Genomic DNA, 23,702 nt, shown 5'->3' with positions numbered 1-23,702 from the left:
AGGTACATGACATCTCAAAAACTAAAAAGAACATGGAGTTGCAGTTTGCAGCTTTCGGTATGTGGAAAGATACAGGCCGTGAAAAGAAGCTACTTATTTCATGATGGACGTGTAGATTTACGAAAAAAAACCAAAAACCCTGCATACCATCTATCTACAAACATCTAACAAATGAATGATGATTTGCATTGTAGCACATAAATATGAGATGCATGATAAAATGTGCACAGCCATACACACAAGAAGTTGTTGCTAATGAGTATTGTTACACTGAACACTTACACCCTGGACCATTTTTACCACAAAAAAAAAAAAAAAAATCGATGACTGGCAAGTCTATGTTGGTGCTGGGAGTTAATACAATGAGTAGAATAAATACTGCTGTCACAGAAAGCCTGCATGCATGTTATACTACAGCTGGGTACTCCATACCGCTGGACTGGTAAACTTCTTTGGTAGTGTGATGCCTGTCCATCATTGTGCAGCCTAAGTTGTGAGGTAGCATGTTTACTATCTTTCAGCTCTTTTGATTGATTCCATTAACTTTGAATAATACTTGTTAGATTCTGTTCGATTCAAAGCTTAAATGTTGTGTCACCATCCAGCGAAATGTATAATTGACACACAGTGAATCTCTGTCAATCTGTAATTGTAGATAACTTCTTGCAAACCAAGACAATGAATGAGATGCAGACTGTTAACCCATTGAGGATGGATTGATTTTGCTACAACACGCATTTCCAACAGACACCCACCCGAGTATACTCAAGACTTTTCTTCAACGGCTTAAATTTTGTGCAATCTCGAATATGTGTCTGCTTACACTGGCCAGCTGATTATCTCATCTTAACGCCTCAGCAGGAAGATGTTTGACATTTCACCTTCTGAAATTTCAGCGGGAAGGCAGAAGCCAACTCTTTCATTAACAATTTAATTGCGTTCATCAAGCTTATCTCAAAATAGTGGTCCTTACTTGCACAAAGCACATATGGGGAGAAACTTAACAAGATACAAAATAACAAGATGCAATAGGTGTCCATACTTTTGTAATACCATGTCTATTAAAGGCACACAACAGAAATAAAAAGGGCTCAACAGCATCAAACACAAACACAGACACATCATGATACCCTGTGGGCAAACAAACTTTCATAAAACAGCTGGAAATTATTAACTAGGTGCCATGTATTTTCACCAAGGTATTTTCATAAGCAAGTACTTATCTGAATTCTAGCACGTAATTAATTCATTCTGAAAATAATAAGTGACAAGCAAGAATTTCACACTTTGTAATACTGAACTAATGACAGGTATTTTGACAAATTAGACCTTGATCACACCAATGATTGAGTTCTTGCAAACAATGGTTGAACTGTCAAAGGAATTATCTATCTATGTTCGCTAAAGGCATCATGAAACCACACAATGCTTCTCATGAACCTTAAGATATACAGCATGCTCAATCGGACATTTCTTTGGTCTGTGACAACTGTCTAATGCATTCTGGAAACACAACAAAGAAATCATAACAGTTGGCACCCTAAAATATGAAATAATGAAAGTGATAATCAATATCAGTATCATCATCCAATCTTATCTCTTCAAAAGATATACCTCCACGTGAGAATGCCTACTCTTATCTGAACTCAAGCAGTTGCAATTTCTAAATCATTTCATCCTGCACAATTATTCTCTTGTCTGTGCAAGTAAATGAATACAATCATTTATCAGCAATGAAAGTATTCTATCAGTACTTTTTTTGCTTAGGAGAACGATGATATATTTCTTGAAAGTCAAATTCATGACCACCTCTTTGGTAGGAAGTGTAAGAGGCACCGTCGGTTAGGGTCAAAGTTCGGTTGTGCTCACAGCCGCGTAAGACATCGCTGTCAGATTCCCCTTGCCACGGTGAGAAGAATCTTCCCCTTCTTCCCTAGTGGGGTTTCCTCGCTCCACATTTCCCAGTTCCAGGTTACCTGTTGGCGCGCACCTCTGCCTCCAACGCCTCAGGGGCGGCTCGAACAGGAGCAGCGATGCTGAGAGCAGGAGGATGGCACCGGTCACGGAGAACGGCACGTCGTAGTTGCCTGTGGCATCGTAGAGGGCCCCTGTTTGGGTCAGACACATTTGAAAAATGATTTCTAATACCTCATCAACTCACTGACAGAATGGTATACAATTTCAAGAGATGCTGAAAAACAGACAGAGCAAGAATGATATCTTTACACATAACTCATCATGAGACATTCAAATATCAAGTTGACATGCTTACTCCTTCAAGCAAAAAAAAAAAACTGTTTATGGTTTGGTTCTTTGTATCAATGTCTATTTCAGTCAAAACTGAGGGGCTTTAGTATGCCTAACAATACTTGATTTATGCACTGACATAGCAATGCATCTGACACATGTCTGCCTCCAGGACCCGCCAAAGGACCAGGGTTCAATTTCCGAGTCTCACTGAACAATGTTGTCTGCAAGCATTCTCTCCCCTCTAGTAAGAAGCAAAACACTCTGTCCCTCGGAAAGGACATTAAATGGTGGTCCAATGTGTGAGTTAGCCACAACTCGTGCATGCAAAAGATCCCACTTCATTCATTTATTGTAAAGAGCAAGGTGCTAACTACATGTAGATGAAGTGGTCCACCTACCCACCCATGCAAGGAAGAGGGTGATGATGTCGACCCTTGTGGTCTGCTCCAGGTGACTAGCAATAGTCACAACAGTATCAACCAGCAGGCACATTGTGCCATACACTTGAATGAAATGAATGAATCTGACTCATAGCATAGCCTGTTAAATCATCTCTTCTTCTTAGTTTGGAAGAGCAACATTTATGGCCGACAAAAGTTTCAGTGTTTAAAACTGAATAGATCCATAGTAGTGACCACTTACAAGATTATATAAAACACACATACACGTGTACACACAAATGTATGTTTTAAAACAATAAAGTGCCCCTAAGGGAGATTTAGAAAAATACTTGCAAAAAGAAATCAGTTGACTCAGTATGTTGGCAATAGGGCTAACCCTGCAAACTGGGAACAATGCAAAGTGAAATGTTTGCCATGGATGAGACATTAGATGGCCCCTGCCTATTTAAGCCAGGTGGCAGTAGTAATAAAGGGTCTTTAAACCATTACTTCTTTCCTGGAAGGTTTGCTGTGATCCCAAATAAAAAAGCAGGTGGCTACGGATATGTGACCGAGCATCACAAAACGATAAAAAAGTCACACACATTGATTTTGTGTGAGGACCAAAAATAGGTGAAATGGGTCAACCTTGCCCATCTTGACTTTTTCATATTTTCTGAAAGAGCAAGTCTTCTTCTACATTATGCTAAAATTGTGGATTATAAAACACACGGGAGAGAGTCTTTTCTTAGCAGTTTATCTCTAACACTTTTTTTAGAATAGTGTGATTACTTGTGTCTTTAGAGTCCCTATTTCAATTCTTAAAAACCCTGTACTCACTCTTCACTTTCAACTCTAATAACTTTAGAAAGGATGATGCTACTGCTTTGAAAGTTGGCATTTATTATGAACAGAATGTGTCTATAAAGCATGCTCAATTTCAGCTTAATCTAATAATCCCTTCATTGTTGTTACTCCAGTGGTTTACATCCTGTTTTCTGTCCCATTCATTGCACAGCTAGCATGACTTGGTAAAGATCATAAAGTGCTTGAATAGACCCTGTGCTTCAGAGCCTCTTTTCTCAGTTCACACTTTTTCTGAGTGTGTGCTTTCTTTCCGATATTTAGATAGGTTAGGAGAGTCCATTTGATTTGAGTTATTTAAATACGACATTTTAAAGCTTAAAGTCTGCTCTTTCAGAAAATCCTCTTAATTAAAAATCCATGTCTGGCGACTTTTTGTTGGTTTTGTGATGCAGGGTCACGGCTTCAAAGATAGGTTTGAGAGTTTTTGTTAAAGCGGGGTTCCCACTATCACGATTGGCGCCACGATTGCAATCGTGGTCTTAATCGTGCAGCAAGCGTGATGGTCCTATCAGATTGTATCAGATCTTAAGGTCAATCGTGGCAATCGCGTTAATCGTAAGAAAATTTTGGACGGTTCAAAAATTTTCTACGATTAACACGATTAGTTTTTGATCGTGATCATCGCATCAGATCGTCTAGGATCGTATCCAAACGCAGCAAATCTCTTCTAATCGTGCTTCTTAATCGTGTTGATCGGGATCGACTTTTTCACTTCACTTCCGCTTATTATTATTATCATTTTTGGCCCATTTACCCTTATTTTACTCATAAATTGATTTATTTTGTATTCTGATAGGTGGTAGCCTGCATCTTTAGATTATTATTTCCAAACGGTAAATTGTATGACGGTGTGGGGTTTAATTGTCGTAATTTTTAAGGTACATTATCAAAATCATTTTTTTAATGATTTCATAAGATGAAAGTTGTATTACAGATTTTTAGATGTTTTCACACATTATGTTAATGATGTTTTCATTAATGAGTTGTTATTACCATTATACAGACACACAAAACAGGATATGGGATGACTTTTGTAACGAAAACAAAAAAATGAGCAAAAATAAAATGGCAATTGTTTGTCTGCACATATTGACTAACGTCAGTACAAAGATGAGAATAATTTAATGAATCGTGCTTGAATGGGTACATATCAAAGGCAAATGGTTAATTTTTAAAAGTATATTACAGACTATTTTTTGGGGGGTGCAGTATCCTGCTGTTTGTGTATTGTACATAGTAATTAAGAGTTGTTGTTTTATCAGGCATCGTTTGACCCCATTGCATATATTTGACACTTTTCAATGTCTTTTTTTGTATGTTTGGTAGAGCATAATTTTAGAGGAAAATGGTTATTTTCAACTCTCATTATTACTGCAAATGTAAAAGTGACCATTGTCGTGGATGTGAGATTACCCGTATGATTATGACAATGAAGATCACTCTTATTATTTTTCACAGTTAGTTATTCAATAAGTGTAGCAATATACCCCTGCGAAATAATTTTGCGTAAAACCTCCTTTTTTGTTGGAAAGTGACATCATTTTGATTAGGGAGTCACTTTTCTGTTATGTGTGTGTATCAGTTATGTTAAACATTGTTAAGTAAAACACTAAATCAAACCGAATAAACCAAACTTTTAATAACCCATGAGATCGCGACATTTTGAAATAAAAAGGCATATGATATATACACTTTGCGAATATGTAATCGAACACTTAAGCAATACTATCCATTCGGCCAACTTTCTTATATCGAGCGTATATAATACATAATACTATGTTACATAATATTTAAAATGATCCCATCCTCTTTCTTAGCTTCCATTTCATCAAATAATTATTTTCTTCATGTATTGGAGAGAAAGGTCATTTTGTCTTGCTGGTTTTTTTTTTCTGGGGAAGAGGGGTAATCATCTGATCTTATGTATTTGTGTTCGTTATTTCATTCTTTTTTGTGAGGGGGGAGGGTGAGCATATCGATTTAATAATCTATAAATTTCTTTACGTTTAATGCTAGACGAGGGAATATCTGAGGTTATGGCTGGCCTGGGTGCTGCTGTCTCTCTGATAACATAATCGTCATTAGCAATACTGCAAAGGTTACGTTGTCATCATCGTCAACCTGTCAAGCCTTGCCATCATCAATGGTTGTGGATAAAATTAATAGGCCTAATCACTCTGCATAATTTAAGGGAAACAGTGAAATCCATCGTCAGCCGGACTATAATATTCCCATTCGGGTCCAATCGCGCCTTAAATGGGGGTCGCTTCTGATCCCGATTGTAAAAGATATCGTATCTTATCTCAGCAGCCCGTATTGGTTCGCGGTGTTCGTATTGGAACGTATCAGTACGTTGCTGCACGTACCAGGTCGGGGATCCTGATCGTAATGGTCATGTTAGATCGGTACCAATCGCGAACTCAATCAGGACAATCCTGTCGGATCGTATTTGAACAGCAGACCAGATCGTGACAGATCGTATCGCTTGAAATAGACCAATCGTGACCATATCGCATCCAAGCGTACCAACACGTATTGACTCGCATAACCTCGTATCCAAACGTGAAATTTCAGACGGGTTCAACAAATTTTCCACGATCAGTTATGAATGTCCAATCGTGGCGTTCGCAATGGATCGCACGATAGTGGGAACCCCGCTTAAATAGCTACACTGTGCAAACACAGTGACAAAGGCTGTCCTAAAACTAGAGGAGGAAGGTGTAAGGGTCATCTCACCTGCCAACACTGGTCCTATGAGATCCCCAATGCCGGTGAAGATGAGTATAATGCCCAAGCCTGCGGACAGGTTCTCAAGGCCCACAAACTCCTTCACCACCACAGGAGCCAGGCACTTCACAATTCCAGACGATGACCCAAGGAGAATGGACACAAACATATACCTGGGTTTTTCACAAAGGAAACAGATAAAAACAAAACATTTGTGAGAGGGGAGTCCTCTTCACTTCAAAGAAGAGAATATAATAATATCATTTTTTACGTTAAAAAAAGTTGCAAAAACAAAAGAAGAACTACAACATTTGTTCAAATTATGAGAGCTTTTGATATCCATCTTAATGAATTCTTGCCTCAAATTGTTTTCGTTGCAACTAATTGACAAATTACTGTATCCTTCATCAACATAAATAAGCACTGACTAATCAGTGCTCTAGTAGTACCATGATAAAAAAAAATCATGGGCATACATACTGGGGTTGAATTTGAACTATTAACAATTGCAGAGTTTGTTCGCAAAAACCAATAAGTCCATTTTTGGTGATTTTCAAGTACGGTCTCTGTCATAAAGTACAAAATAATACCTTTTAAATGATATATTGGTCACTACATATAAAGGTACATTTTTGAAGTTATGGTCAAAAGAAGCAAAAATTTTCTTTTTATTCTCTTTACTTTTCTTGACCTTTAATCGCAAATATCTCCATTTGGCAAATATGGACTTATCGGTTTTTGCAAACAAACTCTTCAATTCTTTATTAGTAGACAGGCATCGTCTCCACCAGACTACCCAGTTTTCACCTGACAGGCAGTGCTGGTTCTTTATTGCAAAGGGTACAGCATATCTATTCAATTTAAAGGAAACCAAAACCCAAAGAGGAATGTGGATTGAGTGAAAGCAGCAACAATAGTAGAACACATCAGTGACAGTTTGAGGAAAATCGGACAATCGATGTGAAAGATATGAATTTTTAAAGTTTTGGTGTTACAACTGCTGGATGAGGAGACTACTAGAGATTATGATGTATGTGTGGACAACGATATAAAGAAAATATAAAGGGAATTCCACAAAAAGTCATTTTTCATGAAAATTACACATTCCATCAATTTGATACTGACATAATGTTAAGGGTAGCAATTATTCCCCCTGCTTTCTGAAAGTGGTAAGTCAAGTCCTCTTTCATTATGCTAGAAAATTGAATTTTTGTGGAATTCCCTTTATATTTTCTTTATATTTTTGTCCAAACATATGTCACAATCTCTAGTAGTCTCCTCATCCAGCGGTTCCAATACCAAAACTTTAAAAATTCATAACTTTTGCATCGATTGTCCGATTTTCCTCAAACTTTCACTGATGTGATCTACTAATGTTGCTGCTTTCACTCAATCCACATTTCTCTTTGGGTTTTGGTTTCCTTCAATGAATTCTTGTATCAAGTTGTTTTTAATGCCACTGATCGACTAACTGCCCTTCATCAACATGAATATTAAAGCATGTTTTAGTATTAAGCAAGGGAAAAAAAGTCATGGGCACACATACTCAGTTTGGGTTTGAACCAATGATCTCCCACATCACTAGACAGGTGTTGTATCCACTAGGCTACTCAGTTTTCACCCGACAGCCAGTGTTGTTTCTTAACCTTTGTAACAGCAATTACTGCCTTATATATCTATTCACCATCTCCATCCTACCAACATGAGCCAGTAAGAAAACAGTAAGATGAGATAAAAGACACAAACTTAGTATAGAAGCCAAAGAGGGGAGGGAGCTTACCAACCATAGGCACTAGTAGCCCTGCTGAGTATTGCACTTCCACCCAGGACGGCCATGGACACGATGTAGAGATGCACCGAAGAGATGACCTTCAGGTCGACAAGCCAGCCGTTGGCGAGACGGCCGAGCAGGCTGGCGATGCCAAACACGGAGAGGAGAAACGAAGCCCGCTGCTCCTCCATTCCGTCGTCGACTGCACTGGCCACCAGGTGGGCGGTAATGGCTGTGTAGCAGATTCCAATCATCACCTGGCAGATGGAGAAGAGTGTGAAGCCAACGCTATCCCGGCAGAGCGTCCAGCCGGCAGTTTGGAGATACCGACAACAGAAGGAAGTCTGCTCCGCAGATGCCTGCAACGATGATGAATCTGACTGACCGTCACCACGAGGGTCAGTCAGTTCCCGCTGAAGTTGGCCGTCTTCCTTTGCGTGAGAGAGCGGTGAGTCCTCCCTACATGCACTGTCCTGGTGTGAGAGGTCACCATTCGAGTTGCCCGCATTTTGATTGTGACTTACAAGAGTACTTGTGGTCATATTCTTTCCGTTACATACATGTACCAGTACTTGATACGAACCCTTTTCCTTCACAGAGTTTTCGGAATTGGCCCCAGGTTTTGACTCTGGAGACTCGCCTTCAAAGTCTTGATGGACGGTAACATCACAGGACTTGTCCTGAGAATTGTGAACATCTGTGGTCCCTGCAGTAGAACAACTAGTTTCATTATTCGCAATGGTTTGTGTCGTGTCAGAAACACTGGCAGACTCAGTCACTGCCAAGGGTGTATTCTCCCTGGAGTGGTCACAGAGATGTAAATCTGAGTTGAAATCTTTTTCAGGCTGCGTAAAGGCCTCAGTCAAGCAATCTTCACCGATATCAGCCTGTTCAGAGTCAGCACTGGGTTTGTGCACCTCAACAAGAGGTTCAGCAGTGCCTTCGTCTTCCTTACTCGCCTGCGAGATGCTTCCAGACTTTAATTGTCTCTTCTTCTTCGCTGGTGGTCGGAAGATGAGCGCAGCCACAAGCAGCTGGGCCTGTACCCCGCTCATCAAGAGCAGGGTCCCCCGCCACCCATACTCATTGATGCACAGCTGGAGGAGAGGCGGTAGGACCATGATGCCGATACCCACCCCCGCACTGGCGACACTGTTGGCCCTCGAGTGGCTCCTCTTGAAGTTGTAAGCCACCACCACCTGAGAGGAGTTGTAGATAAGTGCAACAGAGACACCTACACAGAGAGGGGAAAAAAAAAGATATTCCAGTCATTTCCCCAATTAGAAACTGAGATGCCACTACCAGGTATACTATGCAGAGTGATATGACATTTGCTCCTGCGACAATTGCTCTGGTCTTATTTTCTCCAAGGATGTTGGGTTAGGGTTAGGGTTGTGATAAAGGATTTTACGTTTAGTTTGATGTGAAGATTAAGATTAGGGTTATGTTTGTGGATAGGTTTCACGCTTGGCTTAGCGTGCAGATATTTCAAGGGAGCAATTGTCGCCAGAGCAAATGTCATGGAACCCGCACAGCATCTCCTAATACATGATATGGAGAAGAAAGAGGAGATAGTAACTATCACTTCTACTACCTTAATCATACCTCCCAATTTTTACTTAATTATTATGATTTGTAATTGTTTTTATTATCTGTAATTATTCTACTCTTAATGTTTTCCTTAATTTTTTTCAGGACACCAAATTTCACCAAAAATTCAATTAGACGATTTTGGTGGCCTGTTAGGGCCACCAGGAAAAAAAAGTTAAAGGGTATGTACAGTTCTGGTTGAGGTGAGGATTTAGCTTTTAAAGGGATCATATAGTTTTGGTTCAGACCTAATTTCAGGTTTCTAGCATTTTTTTGTGAGATAATGAGAAACCTCTTCTGAAATATGAAAGAGCATGTAATTCTGTGAGGAATTCAACGTTTATTTGGTGAAAATTGGTTTTGAAATGGCTGAGATATCCAAAAAAAGAGCGATTTTAGAAAGTGTGGGACCCACACTTTATTACAATCGCTTTGTTTTACTTTGTTTTTGGATGTTTCAGTCATTCCAAACCCAATTTTCATCAAATAAACTTTGAATTCCTCTTAAAATGGTATGTTCTGTACTATCTCATAAGTGTTTTCTTGGTATCTCGCAAACAGTTAAAAGCCCAATTCTCATCTCCACCAATACTGTACTGTCCCTTTAACATTTTGTGAGATATTCAGAAACCTCTCTATGAGATGTCAAAGAGCATGCAGTTCTAAGGGGTATCAAAAGTTTATTTGATGAAAATCGGTTTTGAAATGGCTGAGATATCCAAAAACAAGGTGAAACAAAGAGATCCTAATAAAGTTGTGGCATGTCACCTTTTATTATTAGCACTTTTTTGGATATCTCGGCCATTTGAAAACCAATTTTCATCAAATAAATGTTGAATCCGTCTTAAAATTACATGCTCTTTCATATTTCATAATAGGCTTTTCATTATCTCACTTAGGAATGTTCAAAACATGAATCCCCACCTCAACCAGTACTGTACAGTCCCTTTAAGAGTCAAGCCTTGATATGAATACTTCTGATAATAAGATCAACGACAATGATATTAAAAAAAGAAAGAAAATTGATATATCACTAATGAGAATGACAGAAATACAATATAAGAACATTAATAATGGTAGTAGTGCTGAGAGCTACAACATATGCACAAAAGCTCTACAAAGCACATGCCCTTCACAACGCAGTAAAATGCTGCTTTGACTCACCCCAAAATATTCCAATGGTGAAGTAGAGATGAACATGGCTGGTGGCAAACATTCCTCCAAAGCATCCCAATATACCGATTACACTGCCGAGAGCCGTCACATTGTGGCAACCGATGAGCTTGGTCAAAACACCCGTAAATATACCTGAATGCAACATAGGAAGAAAAAAAAACACCCTGATTTCATACACGATACACCTGGTTTGGTTAAATTGATTTCACACGTCCACTTACAGAGCGCAACAACAGTACGGTCTTATTCGGGGGTTCAATTTCCAAGTACAGTGGAACGAGAACCTACCAACCATGGTAATTTCCTCGTTATATCAGGTTACTTACTATATTGGTGTACAAAAGCAATCAAATTATAAAGAGCTGGGACCTGCATAATCACCTTGCTATTTAAAAGGGTATTGTTACATCCAACCTTTTTATAACAAGGTTCCACTGTCCAGTGGTTATGAGAGTACAGCTATATTTTCAAAAGGAGATGCTAGATTCAAATTCTGCCTGGCACATACAGTGGACTCCCGTTCTGACAAAGTCCTCGGGACCGGCAGTTTTCTTTCATTATATCGAAATTTCGTTATAACCGAACAAATAAACAATAAGAAACATAGAGCGGATAATGTTGTAGCCTGAATTTTTACTTTGTTGTAACCGTAATTTCGTCATAACCGTGTTCGTTATAACGGGAGTGCACTGTACATACTTGGATCAGATATTTTACCCACTCTGTTCTCCTTTACCTGGATGTGAGAATGTGTACCTTAACAATGCTGGGAAGTGCAGCTCCCTCACAATGAAGGGGCTACAATGGCTGCATAGGATACAGTACACTACTGATGAATGGAGTTCAGTGTTCTTCACTTTTACAGAAATCAGTAAAATAAAAATAATATCCCGGACATTAATATTGTACCAGTGCCATTAATATTGTACCAGTGCCAGAGTGTTTAAGCTTAAATAAGAGTGCCTGAAACCTGATTTTGATTGTGAAAGGGAAAGTCCACTATAACCCTACAACTCTCCTCTTTATTTCTGTCAGAAAATTATTAGTTTATTTGCATAAAATTTACTACATTGTTAAAAGACATTCAGAAAGCCAATTTCTTGCCAACATTATTCCAACATACTCTACTGAAATTAACATACCTTTGTACTGTACCACTGAGTTAAAGAAAGTAATAAATTATTGGAATATTATGCAGTGTATCTTCCTTTCTTGTAAAATAGTCATAACTTCATCTGCACAGGTAATCTCAGCTCTTTCTCTTTCCAACATCAATAAGGACATACACTGTAGGCATTGCTTGATATTGCCTGGCCCTTACATCTGGGGAATAGCAGGGAATATTATTGCCAAGGCAGGGGCAACATTACATGTATGGCACTCTGACAATACATCGTCATATTCCCATATCCCCCCTCCCCCCAATCGAGCCAATCAGTATTCTGGTACTGTATACGGCGAATATTTCGTGAGGTTTTTATTTTCACAAATTTTGCGAGTCACGTGCTATTCGCGAAATTAAAGACATGCAAAAATATTGACTCTGATCCCGATGTGAATGTGATGTATGCGTTTACACTTATCCATTCAGTACAGGACTCCACAATCGCGAATTTAAGCACTTAAGAAATCTTTGGGAATTCCCGATTCGCGTTAATATTAGACTCGCGAGATATATGACGTATACAGTATTACACTGAATGGGGCACGTGGGTCTTATAAAACCATACCTGACACGAGGAGGGAACACGCCATGGTGCTCATGATACCGCTGACTTCTGCCGACGTCGTGTCAAAGTACTCTCTCCACGCTACCAGCAGGATGCCACAGGAGCGGTACGTCCCCGCACAGACCAGCATCGAGACGTGGGCGCCGAAAAGGACGAACCATCGCCGCTTGCTCTTCTCATCCTCCATCTCCGGATTAATCGTACTCACATCACTGCACATCAAAGTATGGGTATTAAATTGTGATTAAAGATCAGCAAGTACTGTACATATGTATTCAATTCTACTGGTGGAACACAGATGCGGACAAGAAACACTCAGAAAGTTAGAAGTTAGAAAAAAAAAACACACTCTGACTTGTGATTTTTTTGCAGGAAGTTTTCAGTGGAATGTGGTACAGTTGCTAGGCTACTTCATCCTTATTTTTCATGTTTTCTAATCCAATTAAAATGGCCCATTAGATTAGAAGGAGTAGGCCTATATGAAGCGCAGCAGCCATTTCTATATTCATCCTGATCACATCACTACATCAAAGTATAGAATTGTGATTAAAGATCAGAGAGTACTGAACACTCATTCAATTCTACTGGTGCAGCGCACATGCAGATACAATTGAAACACTCGCAAAGTCCCAGCCAAAAAATGAGAAAAATCACAACTGGTTTGGGTTTTGGATGGGTCTTGGTACAGCAGCTACACAACTTTCACCCCCATTTGCCAATGAGAATTATGGCCCTTGAAAATCAGTATACTAAAGCATAGCAGACTCCGGACCCTTCACCCATTCAGTACCACCAACCTAAAATCCTACTAACATCATACAAACATGTTCCTTTATAGTCCAAGATAGAAATTATCAATGAGCTGCCTATGGGATCCAGACTCTGGAACACTGAACATCTGGTGGCATAATTGTTAAATCTAACATAATTCCTGGAACTTCTCTTTGAAAAAAAAAAAAAAATGTTCTCTGATAGTATGAAGTTCAAAACTTTGCAATTTTGTTTTTGTGCTGACACCAGACTTCTGAGTAGAATTACCACAACTTCCTGAGCACGATTTGGGTCCAGGGAAGCCCATAACATGAATGTTCCGGTGTCAGACTTTAATCCAAGGAACAGAAAAAAAAATCATAGATCCAGGGGGTCAAGTGCGCACCTGACTATTGCAAGTTGTGTCAACAACGAAGTCCTTCGCCAACTGGATTGTGTGAAACTACTCGGTGTTCATATCCAAAAAGATCTCAAGTGGCATACCCACATTTTGGAAATGTTGAAAAACGCCCATCGCAAACTCTACATGCTACGGCTACTCAAAAAGTTTGCGCTCCCACTGTGTGACCTATTAACTATATACACGTGTTATGTCAGGCCAGTGATGGAGTACGCTACTCCCGTTTGGAACGCCAGCATCACAAAGGATCAAGCTACCAAGCTAGAGTCCGTGCAGAAGCGAGCCCTCCGAATCCTACTTGGTTCGCAGTATACGTCCTATGACGAGGCTCTCCTCCTCGTAAACCTACCTACCCTAGCTCACCGCCGTACTACATTGTCCCGCAAATTTGCCTTGAAACTTTCTGCTCCTACCTCAGGTCTTCGCCATCTACTCCCAACTCGAAATCCCGGCATACGGACAACGAGACACACCCAGCCTATCCCCCAACTTAGATTCCGAACAAATAGACTCCGAGATTCCGCAATACCATATTTTGTTACTCTCATCAACCAGCCGTAATTATGTCTTTAACCAATCGTTAACCGACTCTGAAATAATTGTATCAAAGATTTTGCAGTATATTGCTTTATTTTCTGTCACCCCATAGCATGTGTATTTAAATGCACTGATCATTATTATGCATGTGTTACACCGCTGTTCGCATGCTCAGGGCACAAGCAAACTATTATGTCGTACTTGTGGGTGTACGTGTGTGTCTGTGTTGTATACTGCTTGGGTATAATTATGCGTATATACCTGTATGTTCGGAAAAGTATAATATGCGTATGTATATGCCTTGTGTACAGCACATTATGTCCTGTATGTGTGGGTGTGAATGTGTTTGAGCGTGTATAATGGGTATGTGTGCCTGTGTGCATGAACTACTATTTGCCTGTTTGTACGTATGTATGTACCAGATCGAACACATTTATACTTGCATTATTATAAATGAGTGGGTGCGAGTACAAGTTCATATAAATTGAAATACTCACGGTAGGTGTGGCTCTGTTTGGTTGTATTATTATTACCGCAACGCAAACTGAATGGATTTAATCACAGAATTTACTATGTCCATTTATGTGTTTGTAATTTTTTTTTTCTCCTTAGGAGTGATTGCAAGTGATTTCAAGCTTCTGATGCAATGTAACATGTGCAATTTGAAGTTAACATATTGAAGATGAATCTGATATATTTTTTGAAGATACTGTGAAGTTTTTACAGCTTTGTTTATAGACTCAACACACTGTTGTTGTTTTTTTTTTTTGCCGCTCTCATGTACTTCTGTATTATATATTCACATCCGAAATCATTTACCCTTTATTTGTGTGCGTTTGTGTGTGTATGTGTGAATGTGTGTGTCTGTGTGTGTTTGCGTTTGTGTACGTGTGTATGATATGTGTGTTGGCGTGGGTGCGTGTGCGTGTGTGTGTTGTGAGGGTATGTGTGTGCATCTTAGTGTTTCACTTGTCACATGATTGGTTTATGCCATACAAAATGTATTTCAAAGCACGCGGAATAACTGGAGCGCTAATATTTATCACTTGGTTCAGGTTATATTTTAGTACACCATGTAATAGCAACAAATGTAACCGATACTCATAAGTGAGGCAATAATTTTTATACTTTTGATATGGTCAATGATAAATAAGTGATTGATATTTTTATTCATGTTGATTGTTGCCGTTTAAGGAGGTATTCTTACAGCGTGAAGCAAACTTATTATTTTCTCACAGTTTTATCTGTGAATATAATATGTACGAGTGTATATGTGTGTGGGCGTGAATGCGTGTGTGTGTGTGTGTGTGTGTGTGTGTGTGTTGTGAGGGTATGTGTGTGCATCCTAGTGTTTCACTTGTCACTTGATTGGTTTATGCCACAATTCAAAGCACACGGTATACAGAATAACAGGAGTGTTGATATTATCATTTGGTTCAGGTTATATTTTAGTACACCATGTAATAGCAACCCATGTACCCGATACTAAGTGATGCAATGATTTTTATATTTTTGATATGGTCAATGATAAATAAGTGATTGATATTTTTATTCATGTTGATTGTTGCCGTTTAAGTATGTATTCTTACAGCGTGAAGTATTGAGTTTTCCTCACAGATTTATCTATGAATATAATATGTACAAGTGTATATGATCATTATATATTGTTTCCATGCAATAATGACTTTTTATATTTCATTGTGTATACAGTTGTACTACTCCGCAATTCAGCCATTTGGCTGCCATGGCAGTATTATGAATAAACCTGATTGAATTGAATTGAATTGAGTGTGAAAAATTGGCTCCCACTTTGGTCTACCGCAAGTGCTGAACTTTACTTGAACAATGGGAAAAACATGTTTTTTAATTTAGCTACATAGATAAGGACCTTCAAAGCCCAAGGTTGCATTCACTGCAGTTTTTGCAATGTCATTTCAGGAGACAGCTAAGTACACATTGGTAAGTTTGATTTAGAAATGCATTTATTGATTGCATGTACATGTAAGTGGATGAGGGGAAAGGGGTGACCAGGTTCCACATACACTGTAGCTGATATGAGTCTACATCCTCTACTAAATTTTGTCTAGTTTGGTTTGTTTTGTTTGTGTTATTTTTCTACTTCTTCTTTCTTCTTCTTCTTTTTGCAACAACTTAATATTGTACGAAATATGATAGGAATTGTGTATGTATTATATAATGTGTATTTCGGTTGTAATGTAATTGTGTTCTATGCATGTGATTTTCTCATTATTAACAGACTGGCTGAAAAATAGTCATCTGGCTGAGCCCAGTACCATGACAAAATAAAATGAAGTGAAAGAATAAATTAATTCCATGCAATTTTCTTGTTCTCGATAGAAACAGTTACACATTATGTGCCTAAAATTGCTCTGACTTCCTGCACTTTCTCACTACAGCATCATATGTTATCTTACATGCAAATGTTTCTGACAAATTTTTGACATATTGATGAATGAATGCCATGGTAAGGCACATGCCTGTGTCTATTGTTTAGCTCCGATAGGTATTACAGGAGGATGATGTCACTAAATACTGGAATACGAATAACGATGATCTGGAATATTTAGCGGTGGCGCTTAACCAGATGCAAAAAAAAAAGTAAATAAAGAAAAGTTCAAAACTACATGATGCATATTTTCATGAAGAGTCTAGTGATATAAAGAAAATAAGAAAATTCCACAAAATTCCCTTTTCTAGCATAATGAAAGAGTACTTGCTAACCACTTTCAGAAAGCAGGGGCAATAATTGCTACCCTTAACGTACATGTATGTCAGTATCAAGTTGATGGAATGTGTAATTTTCATGAAAAATCAATTTTTGTGGAATTCCCTTTATATTTTCTTTACATTGTTGTCCACACATTCGTCATAACCTCTCGTAGTCTCCTCATGCAGCGGTTCCAACACCACAACTTTAAAAAAAATCATACTTTTTGCATCGATTGTCCAACTTTCCTCAAACTTCCACTGATGTGTTCTACTAATGTTGCTGCTTTCCATATTGCCCTTTGGGTTTGGGTTCCCTTTAAATTTGAATCACTGTCCTTGTAAACACAGCTTATCACTTCAAACACACTTTTATCATTCTGTGCACACAATTCCTACCTATCAACAGAGAGCGGGATACAAACTAAGTGGGATGGTTCTAACAATCAGCTCTTCATATAGAAATTATACAATCATAAATGGATGTTGAGTTTACACACTTTTATAGCACAGCATATTTACTAACAATCAAGTACAACCATATGCTGCACAACATACTACAATGTAAACAGAGAATGGCATGAACTTTTCACACATGCACTGTAAAGGATTTTAGAACACCTCAACCAAATGGCATGCTTGAAGAATTTTTTGTCATGCCCTTTACACACTAGGGAACTGCATTTATTATGATACACTGTACTTCGCTTGCCAACCTTCAATACAAAAATTTGTGTGAACATTTCATGCTCTCAAAATACATGTCCTTAACTCTCAACCCTCCCTAATTCAGTATTGTCTGACTCATGACAATATCTTGCGATCTACCGTAGCTCCCTCTTGCAAAATGGACTTTTGTATACTTGCACTCCCTCAGTATATTGAAAGGCATAATTTACTATTTGCAGAAGAAACAAAAAGCCAGCAGTAGTGCTTTAAAATAGTTCTTAGGGCTAGAAACAACCACTGTAAAAATTTGAATCTGTATAATCGATGTTAAGTATGTATTGTTAAATACACAAAATGTAAACCTGTATCAACAAAAATGTCGATCCAGACTTAGCCGTCTACAGTTATGGTTTAATGAGAAAAATAATGATATCTCCATACATTTAAGGCTTTGTTGCACAAATTTTGAATGGTAGGATGTCTTGTGATTCAACAGACCTATATGCATCAAATGTGATATCTTAAACATTTTTAAATCACTGCTCCCAAAGGTAAACAGGACCTTTAAGGCCCATTCTCAGTAAAAGCGTTCAAATACGGAATTTTGGTGTCGCCGACATTCCATGACAATTTGCGGTTTCCTGAAACCTATTAGATACTATTTAAATGTGTATAATATATCACGAGGACTTTATTTGTTAAAAATAAACACGATCAAATGCAGTTGTCTGCCTTTTTGTATAAAATTTTCCTGTTAAACTTCGTTAAGACCCCCAAAACGCAGTGTCACCGGCTATTTCAGAATTATGTTTTATTGCTCCTCTCCGTCCACAAACATACTTTCCATATATCATTTTCATGGACGATGAGCATATCATATGTGCTAATCACAATACTCAAAAAGTTCCAAAATTTTTATTGACTTTTTTTTTTATAGCCTTTTGAAACCTGTCGCCAAATTCACCGCCAGATACGTTACCAGTTTCTTTAGTGTTACAGCATTGCGAAAATAACAAGACTATGCAATGACCCTGTGTATATGAAACCCTGAGGATATACTTCATACACTGCAAGTACTTAGATTTTTTGTGCAACAGCTCTTTATTGAGAATACAGTACAATGTTTGAAATATGCCAAGTTTTCCGACAGATACGTTACCACATAATCAAAATGCTGAAAAGAAATTGTAAATGTTTTTACAAACAAATCGTTGTGTGCTCACAAACTCCAAAGTTCTATTCTATAAAACCCAGCCACTTTCACATTCTATGCAACAACTTTGAACGTTTATTTTACAAGACGAAGCTAAGATTCAGCATATCAGTTTTTTGCTTCTCAGATTTAGCAGATACGTTACGTATAATTCAGGGCACCCACGGTGACAAATAATGTTATGTAAAACAAAGTGTTCATAAAACAATTCTGCATAGAATGACGCTTCCATAAAAAATTAAAGTTATGTTCAAATGAAGAATATTCAGTAGAAATTTCTCTGTAACTTCACCGACAGATTCATTTACGGTACGCCAGATACGTTACCAAATTTTGAAAGAGTAAAAAGTAGTTTATGAAACGCTTCCGAGAAAAGTTTCAGTGTTCTGTTGCATATTTATTCTAGTGTTTTTCAACATATGAAGAACTACTCAAGATTCATTGATAAGTTGAACAATTATTTATTCATTTTCATTAAAAGGGATGAGCCAAATACGTTACCATAGGTCAAACAACTGTTTAGCATATCGAGTTCATAGAGACTGTACCTACTTCCTTCTAAGTGCCTGCAAAAATATATTTTTTAAACCTTGTTTGCATTATCCATCAAAACTTAATGAATATTTATAGTCAGATGGGTAAATACATTCAGACCTAAGATGAGAATATTCTGCGAATGAAGAACTCAGCTTTCACATTTAGGGCTCTTTTCCACTACATTTTCATAGTTTGAATATTACGTACAATGTTTAAAATGGTTAATTTGGGCTTACATCATTCATTTTTACATCAATTCATGAGGTGAATAATTAAGCAGGTGATATTTATTAATTCATACACAACTAAAATTATTACTTATATTTTACCAGATACGTTACCAAAGGTGATTCGATGTTTTTCAATAGTTATTTCCCCAGGAAAGCAATTCATATTCGTTTCCTGTGGAATTTCCAGATCGGATCGTTCCCTTTGCATGATTTGTGGGATTCGAAACTTTATTTGTAAGCGAAATTTGCAAAAAATACAAAGTGAATCTTAAGGTTATATTTCATTTCAGCAAAAAGCATATGCAACCTACCACACAGAAATAATTTCTACCAATTAGCAAGGGATGACAACATCTTTACCTCTTGAAAAACCCCAATATCTTTAGGGGGGACAGATGTCTTTTCCTGAACAGAAATTGGATCAAAACAATAAATTTAATTCAGAGTTAGGAGTCCATTACAACACGTAAATTTGCGGTAACGTATCTGATTGGTGATCAAAAATCATATATGATGCTCTATTTCAATTCATTTTTACTCAATGAATGACCATCATTTAGAATGTTCCACTTTTTGTTTCGTAGTTGACCGGTTTTGAAGTTTCCGAAAACACATCTTTGAATGTATTACTTTGTGGTTGATTTTTCGGTTTTACTCACATGGAATTGAACACTTAATCTGAGAATGGCCCATAATCTTCTCAGCTCCTGATTAAGATGCAAGATTTACATTATTTATACTTATTGTCTAGCACGTCTGCCAAAAGTCACACCCACAGAAACTGCAACAAATGTTGTAAATATCTGTGGGACAGCAGGAAATCATGCAAACCCAGCAGTGAAGGAGGAGCCAGCTCTGAAGAAATATGTACACAGTTCTAAGAAAAGAAGGATTGGCAAAGAGCAAGGGCAAAGTCCAAGTATTGGAAGCAATTTAAGTCAACGACCAGGACAGAAGAATATAAGATGCAGAGAAGTGGGAGACCTTTGAAACGCATCTTTGGTAAGGAGAGGAAAGCTGATAGTGGTACTACTAAACCACAACAGGATACAAGATGAAACAGCAGTCAATCAAGGGGAATATGAGAGAAACAACAAGGATTTGCACAAAATGACATCATTGTGTGGGCTGGCTAAACATCACCACGGTAACAGGTCACGTAATGTGTCAGACTACCAAGCACGAGGGATGGGAGTGATCCGAGGATGATTATCATGAAGTCATTTTCATGTTTTGCACATCTGGGTGAAATCAATATCCTCAGGCACAAAAGTGAAAAAAAGAAACAACACACATATAGGACCTTCATATGTAAAGACTTGCCAAGCTCAATACAACAGTAAAATACAGTGTACATTATCATTTATAGTATTGGAAGGTCATGTTATGACTTAAAGCGTGTTCAGAATGCATTTGGCATAATTTGTATGCATTCAACATGGCTGGCGCCACATTTTGAAAAGTGGGGGGGGGGTGTGCCATTTCCAGGTTTCATTAGCTGACAAGCAAAGAAAAAAAAAGTCCTCAGCGCAACTTTCTGATCTCACTTCCAGGTTTCTTCAGCTGACAAGCAGCTTCATCAGTTGGTAATAAACGTCAGAAGCTTATACCCACATTCTATCTGAATTTTCGGGGTGAAAAAAGTGGGGGGGGGGGGGGAAGGGGTCCAAAGTGGTTACATCCTACACCTATGTACTCCTACATTGTAAAAAAAAAAAAAGTGGGGGGGGGGGGGGGGCCAAGCCCAAACCCCCCTACAGAATCATTGTGCAGTAATGCATGTATGTTAGTTTGAGTCCAGTACAGAGCAACAAATTGCGGGCATTTATCCACCCAGTCAATAGTACGAATGCCATTACATCAGGATAGAGGCATTTTGCACTGAGAACAAAACTTCCTAAAAGAATATGCAGCAAGGATGAAAAGTGCTTCTATCATTTTCTTTCACTTCCTATCTAGATAATCTTATGATCTGCTGATCGTTAATTTCAAACAACTAATCACTGATCGATTCAGTCACATGACAAGTGGTGAAGTTGTATTAAGTCACAATGTTCATGTGCAGGCTCTATACAAAAATGTATAAATTTCCACAACAAAATCTCCTCATTACCTTCAAACAAACAAACAAACAAGAAATATCTTCAAACAAACAAGAAATATCTTCAAACAAACAAGAAATACCTTCAAACAAACAAAAAATACAAGTGCTCAATCAAATGAACAGTAAATGACATGTGCACAAACAAACAATAATTCAAAAAACCTTGAATTAAACAATCATGATGTCCGTGCTTTGAATTCAGTGACGCTATATATCACATGAGCCATAACGCATGAGTTATACTACCACATGAGCTTTCATTCAGTGATACAGTACCACATGACCTATTATTACAGTGTACACATTTAGTAATATAGAGTACAAAGACTCTGTACTACTCTAATCCATTAGGAATACAGGAGGGGGCACCGCATTAATCATCATACCAGTAATACAACAAAAGAAGGAAACTAAATCAAAATTCCAATTACATATCAAAATTCCCAATCACTCAACTTTTAAAAATCATTGCAGTCAAATGATCAATACATAACAAACACAAGAAAGAAAAAGAAAAGAAAAAAATTCAAAGAAAAACTTACCATTAATATCAATGATATTGTAGAAGTCCCAGAGCACATCTCGTCTTTCCTCTTCGAAAGCCCTGAGCCAGACTGGGTGTACCGCTTCCTCTGCATTTGGGAGAGAGCAGGGTGGAAACTCACAGTCACTCATCTGATGCAAGCACTTCAAGTGGTTTCACTCTCAAAAAAAGGATGAGGCAACCTTGAGTGCAGATTACACGCACGGTGGCATGGCATGACTGTGCATACGTGCCAGACAACCAGTACACCTCGGAAGTGTCACAATACATCTTAACCACAGAGTGATGAAAAAAAAAAATATTTACTAGGAAGAAATGATATACTCGCCTAATTCAAGTATGTGTAATCAATAGTCTTCTTTTTTTTTCAATGAGGTCACCCTACCTTTGTTTTATATCACATTAAAAAAAAACACACATACGCACACATTTCAGAGAAACTGAAGAGGAACTTCAATCAATATTTCGGTTGAATGTTTGTATGTTTGTGCTAGACTTGTGAGTTCCTGACAACTTAAGGACCTCTTCCATTTCACATTATGTAAATGTGGTTGATACCAACACCACTATCTCATTGAAACAGATCATGTCACTTTGAAATTTCATAACTTGCAATACCAGTGACAGAAAGAAATGCTATGAATCACTCAGAACCAGGCAGCATAGACTTGCAGTATTCCATGGATGTACACACAGCAATGGCAGACTTTAGGTCTTTGTATTTTGTGTAACAACTTAAAGAGCAGACCAAGATGCTCCTTATAATGTTGCACTCAAGTGTGGTAGAGCATGTCATGAAGAGCTGTTCAGAACACCATGAAAGTATCTCACATGTCTAATTGTGGATCAGGCGATCAAGTACAGTATGCAAAGTGCAGGCTCAAAAAAACAAAAAAAAATAACTATAAAAAAACTAACTATAAAAAAAAAACTAACCAAAAAAAAAAAGAGATGATGGCTGTATTACAGAGCCTTCCCAGTCACTACTTTCTACATCTGAATGCAGTTTTTTCAAGAAGGCACCAGTGTCTAGGGGTGTGTTTGAGCATTATAACCCATTTAAAGTATTCCCTAAAATGCCTGAAACCTCCCATCCTTTCTTTTTAGTTTAATATTTTACCTTTTTTTTCTTTCATATATACCATACGTTATATAGAATGTGTATAATTATGAAAGAGGTCAAAAGTCAAGAAAAGTAAGGGTATGTCAGAATTACTTCTGTGACACACCATTCGCTTGGTGAAGTCTAAATATATTTTCAAAGAGACATAAAGTATTGTAATAGACAAAAATAAAGATGCAGTGAACTATTTCATATCAATCATTTAGAAAGTTGTCGAAGTGAGAGCAATATTGCTGTACCTTCCGGGAACCATTAGGCCATTATGTACAGAATTTTCAGTTGCGAAAGGGTGAAAACGTACCGTACCCATGCAAGAGGACCCTTTGAATGCTCCTAAAGCACACCAGAATGTAACA

General features: G+C 38.0%; 1 protein-coding gene across 1 annotated transcript; it reads right to left on the bottom strand.

Moving 5' to 3' along the window:
- Nucleotides 1-1,164: 1,164 nt before the first annotated feature.
- On the bottom strand, nt 1,165-22,374 carry LOC139735252 (monocarboxylate transporter 12-like). Its single transcript, XM_071646007.1, has 6 exons — nt 22,222-22,374; nt 12,492-12,703; nt 10,750-10,893; nt 8,005-9,229; nt 6,234-6,397; nt 1,165-2,108 (listed from the first exon to the last, which is right to left on the bottom strand). Exons 2-6 carry the CDS (start codon nt 12,676-12,678, stop codon nt 1,849-1,851), a joined length of 1,980 nt encoding a protein of 659 aa, XP_071502108.1. The 5' UTR covers nt 12,679-12,703; nt 22,222-22,374; the 3' UTR covers nt 1,165-1,848.
- Nucleotides 22,375-23,702: the final 1,328 nt, after the last annotated feature.

This window comes from Diadema antillarum, unplaced genomic scaffold (assembly GCF_040938485.1).
Source record: "Diadema antillarum isolate AM-2024a unplaced genomic scaffold, OU_Dant_1.0 seq00000567_RagTag, whole genome shotgun sequence".
NCBI classification, from domain to species: Eukaryota; Metazoa; Echinodermata; class Echinoidea; order Diadematoida; family Diadematidae; genus Diadema; species Diadema antillarum.
Note: the sequence above shows the minus strand (reverse complement) of the source record. Positions and strands in the feature narration are given on the sequence as shown.

Coding starts and splice junctions, on each gene's coding strand:
- LOC139735252 (XM_071646007.1), bottom strand. CDS start 12,678: ATGGAGGATGAGAAGAGCAAGCGGCGATGGTTCGTCCTTTTCGGCGCC. Junction 9,230..10,749: donor CACCATTGGAATATTTTGGG/GTGAGTCAAAGC, acceptor CTCTCTGTGTAG/GTGTCTCTGTTGCACTTATC. Junction 6,398..8,004: donor GCTACTAGTGCCTATGGTTG/GTAAGCTCCCTC, acceptor TGAAAAACCCAG/GTATATGTTTGTGTCCATTC.